We start from the raw sequence: 24,767 nt of genomic DNA, 5'->3' as shown, positions 1-24,767 counted from the left end.
TTCTGTCTTTTTTCCTGCCAACTGCTAAGTCTCTTCGACTCACCACACTTTAGCCCCGCCTTTATGGTTGCCCGCCAGCTCTGGCGATCGCTGGCAACTGACTCCCACGACTTATGATCAATGTCACAGGACTTCATGTCGCGTTTGCAGACGTCTTTAAAGCGGAGACAAGGACGGCAGGTGGGTCTGATACAAGTGACGAGCTCGCTGTACAATGTGTCCTTGGGGATCCTGCCATTTTCCATGCGGCTCACATGGCCAAGCCATCTCAGGCGCCGCTGGTTTAGTAGGGTGTATATGCTGGGGATGTTGGCCGCCTCGAGGACTTCTGTGTTGGAGATACAGTCCTGCCACCTGATGCCAAGGATTCTCCAGAGGCAGTGAAGATGGAATGAATTGAGACGTCGCTCTTGGCTGACATACGTTGTCCAGTCCTCGCTGCCGTAGAGCAAGGTACTGAGGACACAGGCTTGATACACTTGGACTTTTGTGTTCTATGTCAGTGCGTCATTTTCCCACACTCTGTTAGCCAGTCTGGACATAGCAGAGGAAGCCTTCCCCATGCGCTTGTTGAATTCTGCATCGAGAGACAGGTTACTGGTGATAGTTGAGCCTAGGTAGGTGAACTCGAACCACTTCCAGAGCGTGGTCGCTGATATTTATGGATGGGGCATTTCTGACGTCCTGTCCCATGATGTTCGTTTTCTTGAGGCTGATGGTTAGGCCAAATTCGTTGCAGGCAGGCAGCCGCAATCCTGTCGATGAGTCTCTGCAGACACTCTTCAGTGTGAGATTATAGGAGCTATGTAAATATAAGTTGTTGTTGTTTCCTCTCAATTTTCCACTGCCTCAAACATCCGGTGCAAATATTACAATATCAGAACTTTGAATATATTTTATTTTCCCAACATCAGTTTAGTAAAAGTAAACAGGTTCTCTTCGCTAAAGTAATTGCTCTGTTTGCAATTAACAGGCAAGTTTTGTTTTGGTTAACTTTGAGAGATTGCTGTCATTGTTTAACTGGTAAAATTAAATGGATGAATCATCAGTCTTTTTCAGTTACAAAGGCTCAGAATTGCTGATGTTTGCATTCTATTCTCATTTACTACAGCTGCAATTCAGTCTTTCTGTTCGGACCTCACCACAATATTAAAATGCGAGTAATCTTCCTGTGGCATTGTTAAAATAAAGGAAGTTATTGTAGCTTAGTGTGATTGAGTGTAATCTTTCTCAATATTTTTGCCTATTTCTCCTAGATTGATACCTAGGGATGCATGTCCAAATATGTTTTGACTTGTGCCAAATGTCAGTCTAAATGTTCTTCTGAGGAGCTGCCCCTTTCCCACAGCATGCAGAATTAGGAAGTCAGTATAGCTGGTATTGAACTCCTGGCTGTACCAAAGAAGGTTTTGAGGTCATAGTGTGTGCTGACCTCATTAGTTACTGCAAAATATTGAAGTGGATGCAAATTGATTATCCAGCAAAGGATCCTTTTGACTCCTGCCATGCAAGACCTCTCAATCCAATCCCCTGGCCTTTACATATTAGAAATGAGTGCCTCCTGAAAATTGGAGCCCAATATCCCACAGTGTTGGCAATCACAACTGCATCAGTGCTTGGGCCCTGCAGTGCACTCTGAAGTTGCTATTGTCTCCAAAATACTCTGCAGTATCCCAAAATACACAAGCAGCATTGCTGTATGTCCTTTTCCATTCCATATAAGAAATAAAGAATTTTCATTTAGATAGTACCTTTCACATCCTCAGGATGTTCCAAAGCACTTTGCTGCCGATGAATTCCTTCTGAAGTCTAGTCACTGCTCTTTTGTAGGCAATCGCAGCAGCCAAATTGCACGCAATATCCTTCCCATAATGTGGAGCCCAATACTGCACACAGTACTCTAACTGAAGTCTTATTTAAGTTTTATATAGGCTCATTATTACCTGGTGGCTTTTATATTCTATTTCTCTTGTGATAAAACCTAGAATTCCATTAACTTTGTTTTATAGCTTTATCAACCTGAGCTGCTGCCTTTTATGTTCTGTGAACAGGTATCCCCAAATCCGTCTTCTCTTTCACAGCACTGAGCCTGCTTCCACACTGAATATAGTTACTACTATTATTTATTTTTACCAAAATGCACTCCCTCTAGGTCTATATCCAAATCATTGATATACGTGGTGAACAGAAATGTCTCCAGTACTGAACCCTGTGGGACACCATTTCCAACTAAGAACTACTGTGAAGAATTGCCCTTAATTTTTATTCATAGTTTTCTTCCTTATCATCAATATTTAATCCAGCCTTCTCTGAATTCCATATCCCTTCTTGAGGAAGATATCCAATACACATCCTAGGAATTCCACTCCCTTTTTCCATTAACTCCCTCTCTGCCCTAATCCTTAAATGCATAATTAAAATCTCCCAGAAGAATAATTTTGATGTTTCTGCTGATCTCTCTAATCTGACAGAAATTTTTTTTCTTGCATTTCCTTTCCACAATTTGGAGGTCTGTAATATATCCCTACTAAAGTACCAAGTCCTTTTTGTTTAATCTTTGATGCTACCTTTAGTAAATTCTCCTGTTGTTCTGGGTCAACATTCTTCCTCCAACCAACACTACATCTTTCTTTTCGTGGGATCTTGATGTGTACAAATTAGCTGCTGCATTTGCGGACATACAATAACTGTACTTCAGAAAAAATCTATTGATTGTGAAGCAATTTGATATGTCCTGAGTACATGAAAAAACATGCTACATAAGTTTTTTTCTTTCTAAACAAATATATTCCATTGTTGCGTATGTAGAAATATGTGGTTTATGGTGAAGACTGCGGTCACCTTATGTAATATTTTAAAAATACAGGACAGTTACCAAATAATGCAAGTATTACAATTATATAGCCATCACAAAATTACAACTATTAGGCAACTCTAGAAAATAAAGGAAACAAACTGGCTGCTTCTAAATGTATTTACTCTGACTCTTCACGTAGAAAGGGTCATTGTTACCTTGGCAACATGTATGAGATATTTATTTTCACAAGTTCCAAATAAGTTGCAGTAAGATATTAACAAAACAACAGATTTTCTTTATTTTTCTTTATTTTATCCAAAGCTGGTGGGTAATACAACAGAAATATTTTCAAAAAAGAAATAAAACAACAATCATAAATAAAACAAAGTCTGCACATATGAATTTATTCAAAGAGAGAATATAATGTAAGTGATTTCAATACAAAATGTATTTTTTTAAAAAGACACTCATTACTGTGTCTAACCTGTGACATGTGGAAAGTTTAATTTTAAGTCATGATATGCTGGGGTGGAATTTGCTGTGTATTTATGCCAAGAGATACGTGTAATTTGGAAAAAAGATTTTGACCCAGCGACAGTGAAGGAACAGCGATATAGTTCCAAGTCAGGATGGTGTGTGGCTGGGAGGGGAACTTGCAGGTGTTGGTGTTCCCATGCATTTGTTGCCCTTCTAGGTGGTAGAGGTCACAGGTTTGGAAGGTGCTGTTGAAGGAGCCTGCATCTTTTAGATGGTACACACTGCTGCCACTGTGCGTCAGTGATGGAGAGAGTGAATGTTTAAGGTGGTGAATGGCATGCTAATCAAGCGGGCTGCTTTGTCCTGCATGATGTAGAGCTTCTTGAATGTTGTTGGAGCTGCACTCATCCAGGCAAGTGGAGAGTATTCCATTACACTCCTGACTTGTGCTTTGTAGATGGTGAACAGACATTGGGGAGACAGGAGATGAGCTACTCGCCGCAGAATTCCCAGCCTCTGACCTGCTCTTGTAGCCATAATATTTATGCGGTTGGTCCAGTTCAGTTTCTGATCAATGATGACCCCCAGAATGTTGATGGCGATATGAGGGATTCAGCGATGGTAATGCCGTTGAACGTGAAGGGGAGATGGTTAGATTCTCTCTTATTTGAGATGGTCATTGCCTGGCACTTGTGTCGCGCCACTCTTACTTGCCACCTAACAGCCCAAGCTTGGATGCTGTCCAGGTCCTGCTGCATCTGGACACAGGCTGCTTCAGTATCTGAGGAGTTGTGAATGGTGCTGAACATTGTGCAATCATCAGCAAGCATCCCCACTTCTGACCTTATGATGGAGGGAAGGTCATTGATGAAGCAGCTGAAGATGGTTGGGCCTCTTGTCAGAGATCGATTGGAAGGCATTGGGCAACAGGGCAGCTGCCTGGAGGCAGCCTCACATAGGCAGTCCAGGTGATCAATGCTCCAGGCAGGCATTTAGGCCCTTCTCAGCTGCTTGGCTTCAGCTGCAGCTGCAGGCCGCCCTATGGAAGGGTCCACAATAGTAGCCCGGCTGCTGATTTTATTTTTTATTTAAAAATTGGAGACGGCACCTCAAAATGACAGTGCCCCTCTCTTACTTACCTGAAAAGTCAGCAGCTGCTTCAGTGCTGAAGGGCCTCCTATTGGCCCTCCAGCTTTGAAAGCCCACCCATCGTCCTTTGGACGATGAGCCTGCCCTCTGGCCATTAATTGGCCAATTCAGGGAAGATTGCAGCCGGGTGACTGTTGCCCCAGGGACAGGTTTCTGACCTCCATTTGACCCTGGCATCGGGTCCAGAAGCCCACGGGTAAATCCTGCCCAACCTTACATCAATGGTGGAGGCCCAGAATATTTGTTCTTCATCAGTATTGAAACTATTTAATTGGGAAGATATTTAGGCTTCATGCAACAAATGCTTTTAAAAAAATATTTTCTAATGACACAATCTGTTCTACCATACTTTAAATGCTTTAATACTGCCCCTATAGCGCAACTTATGGATAGCCTGGATTTTGAGTGTGGTTTCTGATGCTTACCTTAATTCCACAGGGGCCTAATTGTGACAGCAGATCAACCATTGCTGTAGTACAACAAATTTATTGCAGTAATATGTCACATAACCGACACAAGATGAAAATATTGCACACATTACTGAAGCTGAAAGTTACAAGCTCCACAGATATAATATTTGAAACAACGTGAAATCTAAAAGAATTTGACAAAAATGTGAGAGTGATTTGATTGATTGGTGTTAGAGTAGTTGCTGTTTGTTGATTCATACATCTTCCCACAGTCTAGTGAATGGAACTGGTTCTTTTATTGGCTCAAATATTCCACTCACTCAATATGATAAAAATGCATGACATTTTTGAGGTGTGATGTTTTTGAAAGTGTGACGCTATGGAACATTGAATGTGGAACTTGCACAAGGAGCAGTTGTGGCAAATAGCATTGATGCATTTAAAAGAAAACTAGATAAGCACATGAGGGAGAAAGGAATATAAGGATCTATTGAAAGGGTTAGATGAAGAGGGGTGGGAGGAGGCTCAGGTATAATTCTGGCATTATTGGGCCAAATGGCCTGTATCTGTGCTGTAGACTGTATGTAATTCTATGGATGTGTCCTGCATTAAAGATGGTTTATTATGGGTCAATCATGGGAATAAATAGTATGTGCAGTAGAAATCTTGCTATGGGCTCATCAAATGGCTGAGTGAATAAATACACTACTTGTTACTGAACCTCCCCTGAGGTCCCCACCATCCCAGAAGCCAGTCTTCAGCCAATTTGATTTTCTTCATGTGATACCAAGAAACGGCTGAGTGCACTGGATACAGCAAAGGCAATGGGCCCCAACAACATCCGCTGTGGTGCAGAACACTTGTGCTGCAGAACTAGCGATGCCCCTAGCCAAGCAGTTCCAGTACAACCACAACACTGGCAATTACCCAACAAAGTGGAAAATTGCCCAGCTAAGTCCTGTCCACAAAAAGCAGAAGAAACCTAATCTGGCCAATTACTGCGCCATCAGTCTACTCTCAATCATCAGCAAGGTGATGGAAGGTGTCATCAACAGTGCTATCAAGCAGCACTTACGTACAAATAACCTGCTCACTGATACTCATTTTGGGTTCTGTCGGGACCACTTGGCTTCAGACCGCATTACAGCTTTGGTCCAAACATGGACAAAAGAGCATGCTGAGAGTGACTTCCCTTAACATCAAGGCAGCATTTGACTGAGGGTGGCATCAAGGACTCCTTGTAAAATTGAAGTCAACGGGAATCAGTGTTAAAACTCTCCATTGGCTGGAGACATAGCTATTAAAGAAAGATGGTTGTGGTTCTTTCTCAGGGCAGTGCCTTAGGGCCAAAATCTTCATTTGCTTCATCAATGACCTTCCCACCATTTGCAACTCCTCAGATACTGAAGCAGTCCATACCTGCTTGTAGCAAGATCTGGACAACATTCAGGCTTGGGCTGATAAGTGGCAAGTAACATCAGGCAATGACCATCTCCGATGAGGAAAAGTGGCAAATTGGATCCAAAATTAGCTTAGTGGCAGGAAACAAAAGGCAGGTTATTACGAAAGTGCTTCCTTTTTTTATATTTTATTTTTTGTGGACTTGTGTTAAAACTGAAAAGATTCCATGGGTGTTTTTTTTTCAACCAAGTTCACCAACAGGACAAAATATTGTTTGAAAGCTACCTGTGCTGGAGGCCACCTGTGATTTGGGCTCAGAAAACAGCAGAACCCTTTGTGACCTGGGGAAAAAAAATGGTTACAGAGAAGCCACATGTCAAAGTTTGTGGAGGTCAGGAGGTCGACTCATTGTTTGTGGTTTGAACATTGTTATCGGTTTTAGTTGTGACATGAACTGTTTAAAGACAGTTGGTGTTTCCCTGCCAAGGAGAAAAGAAACCACCCAGCTCAACTCCTTCTCTACCTTTTTGAAGAAATCCTGCCAAGATCCAGTGTGGGAAAAAAATCCCTGGTGCTGTATAGTTCCTGAGGAGCTGGAAAAAAACCTGATATTCAAGTATGTGCTGGTGGAAAAACATTGATGCCATATTTCACCTAGAAAGCCCACTAAAATAATTCTCGACATCTCCAGAACCAATGTTTCTGAAATGAAAGTGACCCATCTCCATATACCCAGATACCAGACCAAAAAAGGGACAACTGACTTCCTTTCATAACTTCTTTCTTTTTTCATCAAGAATTAGCAAGTATGTGGCCAAAGTAGTTTTTTTTTGGTCTTTTTTTTCTAACAGACCTCTGCAGAGAGAATTTCTGTATTTTTTCCAGTGTGTGTGTGTGAGTTTAATTGGGGAATTTTTAAAAAGGGAACTTTCATATTTTAATTGTGTGTTAATGCTTTGCTTCGTTACTGGTTAAGTCTTGTTTTATAATAAACTGATAATTTTGTTGTTTATTAAAGAAACCTGGTTGGTGTATTTTGTTCTGGGATAAAAAAATTAGAGTACATGATTGGCTGTATCGGTAACCAGGTAAACATTTAAATAGATGTTGTGACCTGTGGAGAAGTGGAACAAGAAAAGACAGTGCACTCCTGCCTTGGTCATAACCAGGTGTTTTTGTGACTGGAAGGCTGTTTCCAGTGGGGATCCGCAGGGCTCAGCACTGGGTCCCCTGCTTTTTGTGGGAGGCATCAATGATTGAGACTTAAACGTAGAAGATATGATTAAGACGTTTGCAGATGATACAAAAATAGGTCATGTGTTTGATAATGAGGAAGATATCTGTAGACTGCAGGAAGATATCAAAGACTGGTCAAGTAGCAGAGAAGTGGCAAATGGAATTCAATCTGGAAAAGTGTGAGGTAATGCATTTGGAGAGAGAAAACCAGGCAAGGGAATACACAAAAAATGGTAGGATACTGAGAAGTGTAGAGGAACAGAGGGACATCCACAGATTGCTGAAGGTAGCAGGATCAGTAGATGAGGTGGTTAAGCAGGCAAATGGGATACTTTCCTTTATTAGTTGATGCATGGAATGTAATTGCAGGAAGATTACACTAGAACTGTATAAAACATGAGTTTGGCCACAGCTAGAGTACTGTGTACAGTTCTGGTCACTGCATTACAGGAAAGATGTGGTTGCACTAGAGAGGGTACAGAGGAGATTTATGAGGATGTTTCCAAGACTAGTGAATTTTAGCTATGAGAAAAGAATGGATAGTCGAGGGTTGTTTGCTTTGAAACAGAGGAAGCTGAGGGAAGATTTAATTGAGGTATTTGAAATTAGGATGAACCTAGAGTAGATAGGAAGGACCTATTTTTCTGAGCAGAGTGGTCAATAACTAGGGGGCATAGGATTAGAGGAGATGTGAGGAGAAATATTTTCACCCAGAGGGAGGCAGGAATCAGGAACTCACTGCCTGAAAGGGTGGTAGAGACAGAAACACTCAATGCATTTAAAAAGTACTTGGATATGCACTTGAGGCCATAAACTACAGGGATACGGATCAAGAGCTGTAAAGTGGGATTAGGCTGAAATAGCTCTTTTTTGTGCAGCACAAACACAATGGGATGAATGGCCTCCTTCTGTGCCGTAAATTTCTCTGATTCTGTTGATAAGAGAGAGTCTCACCACCTCCCTTTGACATTCAATGGCATTACCATCGCTAAATCCCCCACCATCAACATCCTGGGGGTCAGTATTGACCAGAAACTTAATTGGACGAACCACATAAACACTGTGGTTATAAGAGCAGATTAGAGGCTGGGTATTCTACAGCATGTTACTCATCTCCTGACTCCCCAAAGCCTTTCCATCACCTACAAGGCACAAACCAGGGGTGTAATGGAATAGTCTCCACCTGCCTGGATGAGTGCAGCTCCAACAACAATCAAGAAGCTCGATAATATCCAGGACAAAGCAGCCTGTTTGATTGGCACCCCATCAACCAATACAAAGTGGAGGTGGTGGCGTAGTGGTAATGTCATTGGACTAGTAATCCAGAGTCCCAGGCTAATGCTCTGGGAACATAGTTTGAATCCCACCACAGCAGATGGTAAAATTGTAATTCAATTAATTAAAATCTGCAAATAAAAAAAGGCTAGTCTAATGGTGACCGTGAAACCATTGTTGTAAAATCCCATCTGGTTCAGTAATGTCCTTTAGGGAAGGAAATCTGCTGTCCTTACCTGGTCTGGCCTACATGTGACTGCAGACCCACAGCAATGTGGTTGACTCTTAAATGTCCTCTGAAATGGCCTAGCAAGCCACTCAGTACAAGAGCAGTTCAGGATGGGCAATAAATTCCGGCCTAGCCAGCAACGCCCACATCCCATGAACGAATAAAAAGTAACATTCACTCCCTCCACCAGTGGTGCACTGTGGCTGCAGTGCGTACCATGTACAAGATGCTCTACAGCAACCTGTCAAAGCTCTTCGTCAGCAGTTCCCAAATCAGTATCCTCTAACGCCTTGAAAAACAAAAGCAGCAAGCATATGGGAACACCACCATCTAAGTTCCTCTCCAAGTCACACACCATCCTGACTTGGAAATATATCAATATTCCTTCATCATTGCTGGGTCAAGATCCTGGAACTCTCTACTTAACATCACCGTTGGAGTACCTGCACCATACAAACTGCAGCAGTTCAAGAAGGTGGCTCACCACCACCTCCTCAAGGGCATTTAGAGATGGGCAATAAATGCTGGCCTTGGCAGCAATGCCCAGATCCCATGAACAAATAAAAATAAAGACCAGCAAGATCTCTGGTAAAATAAATATCCATGCTGCATTTGCTGATTTCAGCTGGGAGGTAGTTAGGAATATCACAACCGTTCTCAGTGCATCTGATCGAGGGAGTAGAAAAATCAAACAGGTGTTGCCCTCCAGTGATGGCTGCTGAAAGCACATATATGTAGATATTAGCTGAAGCTAGACACAAAGTCAGCTGTAATGCCCTTTATGAATGAATGGCATGCTGACATTCATTACCAGGTTCCTAGGTAAAGAATAGTCACTTGGCCAAGGTACTCAGAGGGTGTCACTGTCTGTTGAACCATTTTCCAATGTAAGTTAGTTCCTCAGGAAAGGAGAAAATTGAAAAGAAAAAACAAATTACACAATAATTATTCATAAAGTATGTCATCTTGTTATCACCCATATGGTATTTGCCTAAGCTGAAAATATGCAAGGCAAAAATATTTAGAAATTTGTTAAAATAGGGGGTTGTTCCAGAGGACCTGTTAACTGTGAATGTTGAACCCTTATTTAAAAAGGAGGCTGGGAAATTTTGGGTAATGATAGATCAGATAAAATTCTGGAATCAGTTATGAAGGTTGTGACATTCCAGCAGTTAGAGAGATTTGAATTAATTAGAAAGAGTCAGCATTCTTTTAGAAAAGGAACGTACTTCTAAAGTAACATAATAGAAAATTTGAAAATGGAATCAAACATTTGGATAAGGTTGAGAATGTACATGTGAGATACATAGTCTTCAGTGAGGCATTTGGTAATATACAAATTCTGGGCACAGCATTCCAGAATATTTACAATAGAATGAACAGGATATTATGTTCTGTGACGGTGTGACAAAGAAAGATATCTGAAGCAATGAATGCATGATCCTTAGTGTACTATCTTCTGTGGCAGTCCAAATGCTGGATCTCATACACAATAAACTGTGACTAACTGTTGTTCTGTGTAGTTTAGCATGTCAGCACTGTCATTTGTATGAGTTGGCTTATTTTTTTCATTCTTAATTTTCTTAGCAGTCACTTTTTTCTGTTCATATAGGAAAGGTTAACTAAAGTAATGACATTCCAGCTTTTTATCCACACTAACCACCGTGAAAGCACCAGATGAAAAGTAAGGTTTGTGGTGGGTTATGAAAGAAACACTTCTCTCTAAGCTACAAGAATACAAGAGGTTTTTTAAAATTCTGGTATAGGAGTTTTGAACTGAATAGATCTGTTCCTAAATTCCGTTTTTAATTTTTTTTTGGTCTCAATATCCACAGTGTAGGTTCAGAGTCCCACATATCTGAATGCATAAAATGGCCTATTTTTCTTACTGTCTGTATCAGTGAAACACATATACATCCAAAAATCACACTAAAGCTGCATGTGGCTCGTAGATATAATAAAATATTATTGAACTGTATGCTAATTAGCTATGCAGGGTAATAAAGAAGTGGAATAGCTCCGTGTGACCTCTCAAAGCCAAAAATAAACCATTAATTTCTACAATCCTGAGGGAGAATTTATTGTGAGTAAAATATTACAATTTGTTTTTCTACTTGTTCAACTCTCATTGGAATGGTTAAATAAAAAATTGGCTTGTTATTGCTTTAGCAACAGCCATTATTGTTAAAAGCAGCAGATGTACTTAAGGTTTGTGGTAAGTTAAGAAATCAATACTTCCCTATAAATAGCAGGAACCTAAGAGTTAGCAAAAGAAACATACTGATTTGCTGAAGTATAGATGAGCAAAAGCTTCAAAGAAACCCAGAAAACAAAATCTCTCTCTAAAGATTGTGGTGGCTGTGGAAGAAGCTCCTAAATCCAGCAGTTGGAATAGGAAGAGCCAGGCCTTGACTGTCGGCCACAATGAAGAACATGGACTGCTTCCTCCTAAGATGGGAACCACCTTCAAATGCTAGTTACAGCAGCACTTCAGAGAAGAAAAATACAGATGGGTCCCTGAAAGATTTCCCATGTGTGAAGAATAGGGGCCTAAACCTTGCATACCAAAGCCTAGGAGAGGAAATGAAACTGTAGATGTCGAAAAAATGTACTTTCTAGGCCTTTGACACACGGGACAATTTTCAACACCAGCGTAAATTGGGCTGCTGGGAAGGGCATAAGGAATTGATGTGGGGCCTGTGAAAGTTTCATGGCCATGCCTAATTTAAATGACTTCAGTGAGTTGACAGTGCAAAACACACTCTCTATGGACAACTCACCAATTGGGGGAAGCAGGAAATCCAACAGAAAGCTGCTATTTAAAAGCATACTGCTGTACTTTAAAAGGAAGGTACCTTTGCAGTGGGGGATATCGAGCTGTGAGATTGTTCTGCAACAAGGAAGGTTTAGTTTGATCAGGGTCGCCAAATTCTCTGATGCAGTGAGGGAGGAACTGATCAATCAAGTTGGCAGAAGGAAGGGAGACCTCTACCCCACCGATGGTGACGGGTACCAAGACAAATTGGAGAGAGATAGCAGACAATGTCAAAAAACCACATGTTGCTTCCTGGCTGCATTGCAGGAAAGAAATTTAATTATTTGAGCAGGACTGCCAACATAAAACTCCCATCACATCTCTCATACTCTCTGCATGTTCCTATGTGATCCCAGCTTTATCTTCTTCCTTTCCAAGTTTCCCATGGCTCTCCTCAAATCAGCACAAAACCCTGTAGTGCACCTCCTTTCTGCTTGCATTTATACCCTCAAAACCTGACACTTTTCTCCTCCTCACCACACTTGCTGCTTCTTCCTGTCATCCAGCATGTTATGCTAATCTGCATCATACATCTTGAAAACCTACAACTGGACACATATTAAGCCAATTGTATTTTTCTTGCAGAAGAAGCAGTAGACTACCTGAGGCGGAGGTGGTGCTGCCGCTCTACAGACACTGACGCCAATAGAATAGGATGCTATCAACATTATTGACAGAGAGACGGCATGTAGGATTGGAAATGGCCAGGCTCAAGCCCAGATATAATAGAGTGTTTGACCTTTCTCCCTCTTCTCTTTCTAATTAGATTACTCAATCATGTTCATGCACTCAGTATAACAACCTGGTTGTGCGTTCTGAACCACTGATCTGCAAAGTTATGCTTGCAATAAGTCACTATTATACATAGGTTGCAAAATTCGATTCTCTGGCACTATGGAAGCCAGGGGAACAAAGAAATGGCGGACCAACTAAATGCATACTTTGGTTCTGTCTTCACAAAGGAGAACACAAATGTCATACCAGAAATGTTGGGGAACACAGGGCTTAGTGAGAGAGAGGAACTGAAGGAAATCAGTATTAGTAGAGAAATGGTGTTGGGGAAATTGATGGGATTGAAGGCGGATAAATCCCCAGGGCCTGATGATATGCATCCCAGAGTACTTAAGGAAGTGGCCCTAGAAATAGTGGATGCATTGGTGGTCATCTTCCAAGATTCTATAGACTTTGGAACAGTTCCTACAGATTGGAGAGTAGTTAATGTAACCCCACTATTTAAAAAATGGAGGTAGAGAGAAAGCAGGGAATAATAGACCAGTCAGCCTGACGTCGGTAATGGAGAAAATTCTAGAGTCCATTACCAAAGATTTTATAGCAGAGCACTTGGAGAACAGTGGTAGAATCAGGCAGAATCAGCATGGATTTACGAAAGGGAAATCATGCTTGACAAATCTACTAGAATTCTTCGAAGATGTAACTAGTAGAGTTGATGAGGGGGAGCCAGTGGATGTGGTTTATTTGGACTTTCAGAAGGCTTTCGACAAAGTCCCACATAAGAGATTAGCATGTAAAGTTAAAGTGCATGGGATTGGGGGTATTGTATTGCAATGGATAGAAAATTGGTTGGTGGACAGGAAACAAAGAGTAGGGATAAATGGGTCTTTTTCCGAATGGCAGGCAGTGACTAGTGGGGTACCGCAGGGATCGGTGCTAGGACCCCAGCTATTTACAATATACATTAATGATTTAGATGAGGGAACTAAATGTAATATCTCCAAATTTGCAGATGACACAAAACTGGGTGGGAGGGTAAGTTGTGAGGAGGATGCAGAGAGTCTTCAAGGTGATTTGGACAAGTTGAGTGAGTGGGCTAATGCATGGCTGATGCAGTATAATGTGGATAAATGTGAGGTTATCCACTTTGGTAGCAAAAACAGGAAGTCAGATTATTATCTGAATGGCTATAAACTGAGAGAGGGGAATAAGCAGCGAGACCTGGGCGTTCTCGTACACCGGTCGCTGAAGGTAAGCTTGCAGGTGCAAAAGACGGTAAAAAAGGCAAATGGTATGTTGGCCTTCATAGCGAGAGGATTTGAATACAGAAGCAGGGATGTCTTGCTGCAATTATACAGGGCCTTGGTGAGGCCACACCTGGAATATTGTGTGCAGTTCTGGTGTCCTTATCTGAGAAAGGATGTTCTTGCTATAGAGGGAGTGCAGCGAAGGTTTACCAGACTGATTCCTGGGATGGCGGGACTAATGTATGAGGAGAGATTGAGTCGGTTAGGATTACATTCGCTGGAGTTCAGAAGATTAAGGGAGGATCTCATAGAAACCTATAAAATTCTAACAGGACTTGACAGGGTAGATGCGGGAAGGATGTTCCCGATGGTGGGGGAGTCCAGAACTAGGGATCATAGTCTAAGGATACAGGGTAAACCTTTCAGGACTGAGATGAGGAGAAATTTCTTCATCCAGAGAATGGTGAGCCTGTGGAGTTCGCTACCACAGAAAGCAGTTGAGGCCAAAACATTGTATGTTTTCAAGAAGGCGTTAGATATAGCTCTTGGATCTAAAGGGATCAAAGGGTATGGGGCGAAAGCGGGAACAGGCTACTGAGTTGGATGATCAGCCATGATCATAATGAATGGCGGAGCAGGCTCGAAGGGCAGAATGGCCTACTTCTGCTCCTATTTTCTATGTTTCTATGTAGGCCCTCAAAATGGGGTGCACAGCACTTCTAGCCACTTGCACCATTGCACTGAGCAGATTGTAACATCAAACAGCCTATCAGGTCCAGTGAACATTCCATGCTAACCGCTTCCACCTGAACATACATTAAGCAGCACTAGGGACACACCCATGAGCGCTATTTTAAAGGGCCAGTCATCCAACTTGCAGGGAAGGTGCTTTTATCTTCTTGCTATTGCAAAGTTTGTGGAAGTACTGTGATGTTTCCTTTCTGGATTTGGGAGTGTTGCTGCATCCTGACAGGGAGGTCAGAGGAGTTTTGTGACCTGTTCACAAAATGCTGCTACAGTTATGGAGGCTGTAGTTGCAATTCCTCTGTGTATGCAACACAACAGAGACATGGAGCTGAGACTGCAGAGAAGGGAAGCTCTGTGATTGAGAGCTCTCCATCGAAGGCCCTACCCACCAAAGGTTTTCAGGGAGCACCTCACCTGCCTCCAGCTCAGCAGCGAGGTTGTCATAGAATTGTGCTACCTACTTCAAAAGGACCTGCACCTTCACAATAAGGCAAGGACAGCACTACCAGTAGCTGTTGAGATCATCATCACTTTCAACTTTTATGCAACCAGATCCTTAAAGATGGGAACATGCAACATTGCCAACATTTCCCAGTTCGCTGCACATTGCTGCATCTGGGCAATTTGGCAAATTGGATCCAAAATTAGCTTATTGGCAGGAGGCAGAGGGTGATGGTTGAGGGTTGTTTTTGCGAGTGGAAATCTGTGACCAGTGGTGTACCACAGGGATCGGTGCTGGGACCCTTGCTGTTTGTAGTGTACATTAATGATTTAGATGTGAATATAAGAGGTATGATCAGTAAGTTCGCAGATGACACAAAAATTGTTGGTGTCGTAAATAGTGAGGAGGAAAGCCTTAGATTACAGGATGATATAGATGGGCTGGTAAGATGGGTAGAGCAGTGGCAAATGGAATTTAATCCTGAGAAGTGTGAGGTGATGCATTTTGGGAGGACTAACAAGGCAAGGGAATATACAATGGATGGTAGGACCCTAGGAAGTACAGAGAATCAGAGGGACCTTGGTGTACTTGTCCATAGATCACTGAAGGCAGCAGCACTGGTAGATAAGGTGGTTGGGAAGGCATATGGGATACTTGCCTTTATTAGCCGAGGCATAGAATATAAGAGCAGGGAGGTTATGATGGAGCTGTACAAAACACTAGTTAGGCCACAGCTGGAGTACCTTGTACAGTTCTGGTCACCACATTCTAGGAAGGATGTGATTACACTGGAGAGGATGCAGAGGAGATTCACCAGGATGTTGCCTGGGCTGGAGCATTTCAGCTATGAAGAGAGACTGGATAGGCTAGGGTTGTTTCCCTCAGAGCAGAGAAGGCTGAGGGGGGGACCTGATTGAGGTATACAAAATTATGAGGGGCATTGGTAGGATAGATAGGAAGAAACTTTTTCCCTTAGCGGAGGTATCGATAACCGGAGGCATAGATTTAAGGTAAGGGGCAGGAGATTTAGAGGGGATTTGAGGAAAAAAAAATTTTCACCCAGAGGGTGGTTGGAATCTGGAACACATTACCTGAAGGGGTGGTAGAGGCAGGATTCCTCACAAAATTTAAGAAGTATTTAGATGAGCACTTGAAACACTATAGCATACAAGGCTACGGGCCAAGTGCTGGAAAATGGGATTAGAATAGATAGGTGTTTGATGGTCGGCACAGACACGATGGGCCAAAGGGCCTATTTCTGTGCTGTATAACTCTATGACTCTATGGAAGGTGACAGAGGCCTTAAAATGCCAACAGAGGAGAATTCATTGTTTTCTCTTTATCCAGGATAGCAGGATTTCCAATGGTACAGAGAGCGATTGACTGCATGCACGCGACTCTGCGGGCCCCACCTGTAAACAGGGAGAAGTACGGGAACCACAAAGGGTTCTACTACATTAGTGTGTTGTTGGCGTGCAACCATGCTGAAACCATCATATTGGTGAATGCCTGCTATCCTGGCAGCAACCGTGATGCTTTCATCCTGAAGCATTCTGCTATTCCTGCCATCTTTGGGCCACCAGGAAGCACTAGAGGCTGGCTGCTTTGAGACAAGGGATACCCCGTGTGCACATAGCTGATGACTTCCCTCTGATATCCAACCACGTGATGACAATGGGCCTACAGCAAGAACCATGCTGCCACCAGAACTATCGAAAAGCAGACCATCGGCATTCTCAAACAACGGTTCTACTGTTTGAACAGCTCAGACGGAGTCCCACGATACTTGCTGGAACATGTATCCAAGTTTGTGTTGGTCTGCTGCATCCTCCACAACCTCCTAGACCCTTGGAAAACAACGATATGATTGGGCAGATTTAATATGGATTTGTGAAAGGGAAATCATGTTTGACAAACCTGTTGGGAGTTTTTTGAGGTTGTTACTTGCAGCATAGATAAAGGAGAACCAGTGGATGTGATGTATTTGGATTTTCAGAAGGTTTTTGATAAGGTCCCACACAGGAGGTTAGCAAACAAAATTAGAGCACATGGGATTGGGGGTAATATACTGCAATGAATTGAGAATTGGTTAACAGACAGAAAGTGGAGAGTAGGAATAAATGGGTCATTCTTAGGATGGCAGGCTGTTACCCTTGGGGTACCGCAAGGATCGGTGCTGGGCCACAGCTGTTCACAATTTATATAAATGATTTGGATGTGGGGACCAATTGTAATATTTCTAAATTTGCTGATGACACAAAACTAGATGGGAATGTAAGTTGTGAGGAGGATGCAAGAAGGCTTCAAGGGGATTCAGACAGACGAAGCGAATTGGCAAGAACCTGGCAGATGGAATATAATGTGAATACGTGTGAAGTGATCCACTTTGGTAGAAAAACAGAAAGGCAGAGTATTTCTTAAATGGTGAGAGGTTGGGAAGTGTTGATGTCCAAAGGGACCTGGGTGTCCTTGATCATGAGTCACTAAAAGCTATGCAGGTGCAGCAAGTAATTAGGAAGACAAATGATATGTTGGCCTTTATTGCAAGGGGATTTGGGTACAGGAGTAAAGAAGCCTCGCTGCAATTGTATAAAGAATTGGTGAGACTGCACCTGGAAGGATATACTTGCCATAGAGGGTGTAAGATTTGATAAGATAGGGGTGTTTTATACTCATTTCTAAGCTGGGAACAGACTTGGCAGCATAAAGCTTGAATCGACTTTATTTGAGATAAAGGTAAGGACAAGTTTGTTAAGTTTTCAGATAAACCATAGTCACAAACTCAGTCAGTAATTAACAGTCTAAAACAGATACTACTCATATTAGAGAATGGACAGCAGAGCGCACGACTCTTTCTCTTGAGCTTTTGGTCTTCAAGTTTTCCTTATCAGTCTCTCTCTCTCATTGTTTGAAAATTCTCTGCCGTACAGTATCAAAGATAGGACTTCTTTTATCCTCGCAGCTTTCCAGTTAACCAGCTAACCCTCCCCTCTCCCAATCAGTGATTAGTCTTGTATTAAAAGATGCCTTTCTTAACCAACCAAGGATCATTTTGTGATGGTTGCTAACCTTTCAGATTTGTGCAAGTAGTTTAGTTTAGTTTAGAGATACAGCACTGAAACAGGCCCTTCGGCCCACCGAGTCTGTGCCGACCATCAACCACCCATTTATACTAATCCTACACTAATTCCATATTCCTACCACATCCCCACCTGTCCCTATATTACCCTACCACCTACCTATACTAGGGGCAATTTATAATGGCCAATTAACCTATCAACCTGCAAGTCTTTGGCATGTGGGAGGAAACCGGAGCACCCGGAGGAAACCCACACAGACACAGGGAGAACTTGCAAACTCCACACAGGCAGTACCCAGAATTGAACCCGGGTCGCTGGAGCTGTGAGGCTGCAGTGCTAACCACTGCGCCACTGTTCCTTATTTATTTATTTATTTAGAGATACAGCACTGAAACAGGCCCTTCAGCCCACCGAGTCTGTGCCGACCAGCAACCACCCATTTATACTAATCCTACACTAATTCCATATTCCTACCACATCCCCACCTGTCCCTATATTACCCTACCACCTACCTATACTAGGGGCAATTTATAATGGCCAATTAACCTATCAACCTGCAAGTCTTTGGCATGTGGGAGGAAACCGGAGCACCCGGAGGAAACCCACACAGACACAGGGAGAACTTGCAAACTCCACACAGGCAGTACCCGGAATTGAACCCGGGTTGCTGGAGCTGTGAGGCTGCAGTGCTAACCACTGCGCCACTGTGCCGCCCCCTTTGTGTAGTATCCCTTTGTGTTGACTGCTTTATCTCAATGCCTTTACATTCCGAGGTTCCTATCTCATTACGAGACAAATCTACACAGAAGCTGTTTTCACTGTCTGCTCTCAAGTAAGCATTTTAAAACTTGACATAATCTCCCAGAATCCCTCTGCCTTGACATCTTGTCTGTACTGTGCTCTGTTTTCTAAGTTTTTCCACTTTACCATACTACAAAGAAGGGTTCTAATAAAGCTAAATGTTAGTTTCTGAAAATAAGTTAGTTGTTAGTTTATAATAGCTGGATTTTAACAATTAGTACTCTGGTTAGTAACTTTTAGTAACCTAATAATGCAACGGAGGTTCACCAGACTAATCCCTGGGATGGCGGGATTGTCTTATGAGAAGAGATTGCAGAAGCTGAGCCTGTATTCTCCAGAGTTTCGAAGAATGAGAGGTGATTTCATTGAAACTTACAAAATTCTTACAGGGCGTGACAGGGTAGATGTGGATAGGATATTTCCTGTGGCTGGTGAGTCTAGAACCAGGGGACACAGTCTCAGAATAAGGGGCAGGCTAGTTAAGGCTGAATTGAGAAGGAATTTCTTTACGCAGAGGGTGGTGAATCTGTGGAATTCTCTACACCAGAGAGCTGTGGAAGCTCAATCATTAAGCATGTTCAAGACAGAAATCGATAGATTTCTGGATACAAATGGCATCAAGGGATATAGGAATAGTGGGGAAATGTGTTATAGAGGTAGATGATCAGTCATGATCTGTTTGAATGGCGGAGCAGGCTCGACAGGCCGCATGGCCTACTCCTGCTCCTATTTCCTATGATCCTATGATTGCTATCAGAGGTTGTAGTCCTTGCCACCAAGTATTCAGAGGCCACTTTGGGAGGAAGAGGAGGAGGAGAAGGAAAAGGAGGAGGCATCCGGGTTCCCTTCACTCCAGATGGGCTGGCCAGGAGTGCCTACTGAGACTTTGGTTTTCCTTAGGATGTGATCCCCTCACCACTAGTGCACCACAATTCCCAACCTTCCCACCTATCTACAACGTCCCATTACAGTGTCCTCCGCCAAAATCCTGCAATAAAAACACCAATAAATACCTTTCCATAATAACTTTATCCAACAACACATCCAATAATACAAAAAAAACTGAACTATTCACCCTTGTGCATCCCCTTAGCGTTTGTCTTGCGGGCGCCTTTGCCAGGCCAAGTGCTCCTACTCAGTGCTACTAAAGTGGCTGCATCATGGCTGATGGAAGGCTCCTGACTTTTACTGGGATAGACTGCAGATGGTCTTGGGAGTAGCTTTGGGCATTGAGGACCCAGCCTCAGACTGTATCACCTTGGCACGGGCAGCAGCAGTCTGGGCTGGTTCACAAAGAGGCAACAGCAAGGGTACTGGCGGAGTGGCGGTTATGGGAGCATGAATACTGTCACCCTAAGAAAGGACAGCAAACTCATGTTCCATGGAGCCACTGCCACTCCCCTAGGCTGGTGCCTCAGCAATCCTCGCCATTTGTTGGACTGCTGTGCGAGCCTGAAAGCTCCTTTGAGTACTGAGATCCACAGCGATGATGGCTGCAGTTTGAGCCTGCATAGCAGCAAGCATGGATCTCATGACCTCCATCTGAGCTTCCATTGCACACTGAGCCTGTGCTGCAGTCGAAGCTGAGACAGTAGCCCCCAGATGCTGTATCACGCTGGGTCCACAAGTTCAGTAAGGGAGTTGGCCACCACTTCCATGGTGGATAGGATGGGTTCCAAGATCTGTGTGACGCCCTGTATTACATTGGAGCCAGACCTCTCCATGCTCCTTGACAGTGGCAGAAGGCCGTTTGGCAGGCTTGCCAATGACCCAAGCATTTCGGTGTGCATGTTCGTCAATGTTCTACTGTAGGCCACCCCATCGATGTCCTCATCTGAATCCCCTGTAGCAGAACTCGACTGTGACCTGGACCTCTGGGGAGCTGGTACACCAACTGTCCTTTCCCCATGGCCTGGCTGCAGCCCATTCGGACCCGGTGACTCACCACATGCAGCTCCCAACTCTCCACTACCCTCTAAGGTACACGCTGTGTCTGTATATGAGCTGGTGTCTGCGAGTGTCAGATCAAATCATGGTGCTTCTTCCTCAGAGGTCTGTAGCAGCTCTCGTGCTTCCTTGTCAGGCTGCACTGGCTGGACAGGTGGCAGTTCTTGGGTATTTGAAAGCAGATGGGGAGGGTTGGTGTGAAGGAATGGGGTGGGTGGAAAGCAAGAGGTCCATGGTCACACGATCTGCAGCTTGCATTTCATGCCAGATAACAATGTGAAGATGATGTGGGATGTGAGAACAACCATAAGTCATTCTGAATCTTGCCCTATGTGACAGCCTCTGCGACAGCTGGCCCACAGTCTGCTCCAGCGGGCTTAGGTGATGTAGGCATGTCTGTCCCACTCTGGTTCCGCTCTGCTTCTTGCGGTTATAGGCCATCTTGTTCTGCAAGAGAGAGGGAAGAATGTCAGTGAGTGTGCTGCCCTGTGTTTGGGTGATATGCCTGTCAGAGCTGAATAGCTGGAGTATGTGGAAGCAGTGAGAGATGGGTGTAATGCTGGCATCATTGTTGTCTGTGTGAGAGTGAGGTGGAGCATCTGAATGATAGGCCTGAGTCGTGACTGCTAGAGACTGCTGATGGGTGAGTAATGGATGAATGCATTGAACAGTGTGAGAAGTTGGTGATGTGGTGGGTATGAAATGTCCTTCAAAGATGCTTTCACTGACCTTGACTACCCACTTTCGGTCATTGAACTTCTTGTGGTGCTGTTGCCAGGACCTCGGGGCAAGTCTCCGGGAATTGACCTCCCTGGCCAACTGCTCCCATTCCCTTCTGAGGGTGTTACTTGATGGTCTCCTGCTCCCCCGCCACCCCCCCCAGAAACATGGCCTCTCTCCTCTCATCAACCTTCGTTACCAAGGCCTCCTGCACCACATCCCAGAACCTTTTCTCTTCTCTCTTGCTGCTTTTGGGATGCTTCTCCTTACAGCTACTTCCTGCAGATATGGTCAGCAGCAGCTTCCTTACAGTCAGTGCAGCTCCCCTTTAAGAGCCTTTAAGGGGTTCAGGCTAACATCTGCTAGCCACAAGCACTGCTAGGCCCCCTGTTGAGTGTTCAGCCAGCCAGCAGTGCGGGTTGCGTTTGACTGAACGCTACAATTATGGAAATGAGGAGGTGGTACAAAGTATGTGTGCTGCCTTCCCCAATGGGACCAGGCATGAGCTGATTGCAAATCACAACCCCCAAGCTCGAAAAAGGGAGCAAACCTCTCAGTTTTTAGTCCCGACTATTTATAGCACTGAAATGCTCCATGACGGATCACATTTGTAGGTTGTATTGCAGTATGCCAGGAGACCTACTCAGGCATCAAAATCACTGCTTGAGGAGTATGATATAGTCAGCTCAATGAAGGATCGAGTTGACCCATGGGTCTTATTGTCACACATTCCAGCCACCCAGCATATGGGTTTCTGAGAGGGACCATGAGCCAAGTGTGCAAAGGACAGGCCTAGTCCCCAAGTAGCCATCCACTCACTTCCTACGCAGGAGCAAAGTGAGGACAATGCAGGATTGTCACAATATAAAAACATGATGACAGGTGGAAGGAAAGAGAACACAAACTCTCATGGTGCACTGCTGGATAGGTAACTACACACCAGATCCACATTAATAGAGCAGAAACACTGCGATTCATGAAAGCAGTGGGAAATGTGAAGGAGCACAACACATGCCTACATTTCTGATATGCACTTCTGGCGGGTGAGGCTGCCTGACCAGAACAAAAGGTGCCAAATTGTTTCACTTCTGTGGGTAAAGCCACTTTGACTCTCAGGGCGACGAGCCCTCTTACAGAATAGTCATTGAAGCTGAACAGAAAAACAATCTCAGCAGGACCCATAAACGGGCGGGCACTCAGTCTTTCTCTCCAATTTTGTTCCCCCGTTGAAACACAAAGTGGTTCAGGATCCGACTGTAACAAGTTGGGAGTGTGGACCCACCTATTTGCACTGACAATCTGCAAGCTTAGTTGTTTAAAAATGATTCATTAAGTAGTAGATTAATTGTGAAACTGGCATGAATTAAGTGACGGTACTTTCCATTCCCACTTCTGCAGCAATGATTTAGTCAGCAGAAAGAGGAATTCTCTGTACACTCTGCAGCTCATGTAATTGACGGGGGAAGGAGGGGGTCGGTCATGTGATCAATCACATGATCCGCACTTGGACAAACCCTTGTACATGTAGCAGTTTGGGTTGTTCTGCTGTGGTGTGAGTGCAGGCGGTGGTGATTGCGTTCTTTCCGCCGGTTCCATACTCTTGTGTGACAGCCATGGCTGAAAGGACGCCTTTACTCCATTACCGGCTCTACACGGTACCTGAGGTCGGCAGCAGAGACGGCGCTCGCCGTGGTACAAGGGAGGGTCAGCAGCCCCCGCCCAAGAAGTTGTCGACTTTCTTCGGGGTGGTTGTTCCCACTCTGCTGTCCATGTTCAGTGTGGTGGTCTTTCTGCGGATCGGTGAGTGCGCGTTTCTCTTGGGTTTGAACTTGACTCAGGCATCACATCCTGAAATTGGGAATTCCCTCCTCACGTCAGCAGTAGTTGGGTGAGACTTGAGTTTGAACAGTGCGAATTAAAATACATCTGGCTTCACTTCAGACTGCTGAAAGGTGCTGTTTTGGTATGGGTTTGTTGAAAAACGATACAACTATACTTTCAAATATAAATAATTAGCCTAGGATATTGGGATCTTATTGGGACAAGTAAACAAAATAATTATTCATTGAATCAAACCGCACAGAAGGCCTTTCTGCCCTTTGTTCCTGTGCTGGTGGAAATGTGAAATGTGAGTTGTGAGGAGGATGCAAAGATGCTTGAAAGGGATTTGGGGAGGCTAAGCAAGTGGGCAAAAACTTGGCAGATGGATTACAATGTGGAAAAATCTGAGGTTATCCACTTAATGGTGCAGTCATCTATTGAAGTAATATAGTGGCATAAACAGATCAAATCAAAAAATGAAAGAAAATATGTGCACAACATTTGATATGATCCCTTTATGCCACAATATTGCTTCAATAGGTGACTGTACCATAAACAGTACCCATTATCTACTTTGGTAGGAAAAACAGCAATAGAGTTTTTAAATAGCGAGAGAAGTGTTAAACTTCAAAGGGACCCAGGTGTCCTTGTTCATGAGTCACTGAAAGCTAACATGCAAGTATAGCAAGAAATTAAGGAAGCAAATGGTATGTTGGCCAAGGGTCACTGACCTGAAATGTTAACTCTGCTTCTCTCTCCACAGATGCTGCTAGACCTGCTGAGCATTTCCAGCATTTCTTGTTTTTATTTCAGATTTCCAGCATCTGCAGTATTTTGCTTTTTAATTTATTACAAGAGGATTTGAGTATGGGAGTAAAGATGTTTTACTGCAATAGTATAGAGCTTTGGTGAGACCACACCTGGAGTATTGTGTGCAATTTTGGTCTCCTTACCTAAGGAAAGATATATTTGCCATTTAAAGGAGTGCAGTGAAGGTTCACCAAACTAATTCCTGGGATGGAGGGTTTGTCCTCTGACGGAAGATTAAATAGACAGGGCCTCTATTCTCTGGACTTTAGAAGAATGAGAAGTGATCTCATTCAAACATACAAAATTCTTATAGGGCTCGACAGGGTAGATGCAGGAAGGATGTTTCACCTGGCTGGGGAGTCTAGAACCAGGGGACACAGTCTCAGAATAAGGGGCAGGCCATTGAGGACTGAGATGAGGAGGAATTTCTTCACTCACAGGGTGTGAATCTTTGGAATTCTCTGTCCCAGAGGGCTGTTGAGTATGTTCAAGACTGAGATTGATAGATTTCTACGTAATAAAACCATTAAGGGATATGGGGATTATAGAGTCGTAGGATGTTTTAAGGCACAGCAAGAGGCTACTTGGCCCATCATGTCTGTGCTGGCCGAGAAATGATTCACCTAGTCTA

The 24,767-nt window shown here is 43.6% G+C and overlaps 1 protein-coding gene across 2 annotated transcripts in view; it reads left to right on the top strand.

Annotated features, from left to right (window-relative positions):
- Nucleotides 1–24,767, top strand: part of zgc:153039 — a 180,059-nt gene that overhangs the window by 10,281 nt on the left and 145,011 nt on the right. The window contains exon 1 of one of the 2 annotated variants that reach the window (XM_068042294.1): nt 23,020–23,305. The exons of the other annotated variant lie outside the window; for it this stretch is intronic. Coding sequence (XP_067898395.1) covers nt 23,119–23,305 — 187 coding nt within the window. The 5' untranslated portion in view covers nt 23,020–23,118. Of the gene's footprint in view, nt 1–23,019; nt 23,306–24,767 lie in introns of those variants that run through there. 2 annotated transcript variants of the gene reach the window in all.

Source organism: Heterodontus francisci, chromosome 11, assembly GCF_036365525.1.
Source record: "Heterodontus francisci isolate sHetFra1 chromosome 11, sHetFra1.hap1, whole genome shotgun sequence".
Taxonomy (NCBI): Eukaryota; Metazoa; Chordata; class Chondrichthyes; order Heterodontiformes; family Heterodontidae; genus Heterodontus; species Heterodontus francisci.
The sequence above is the reverse complement of the archived record's forward strand: the minus strand, read 5'-3'. Positions and strand labels throughout refer to the sequence as shown.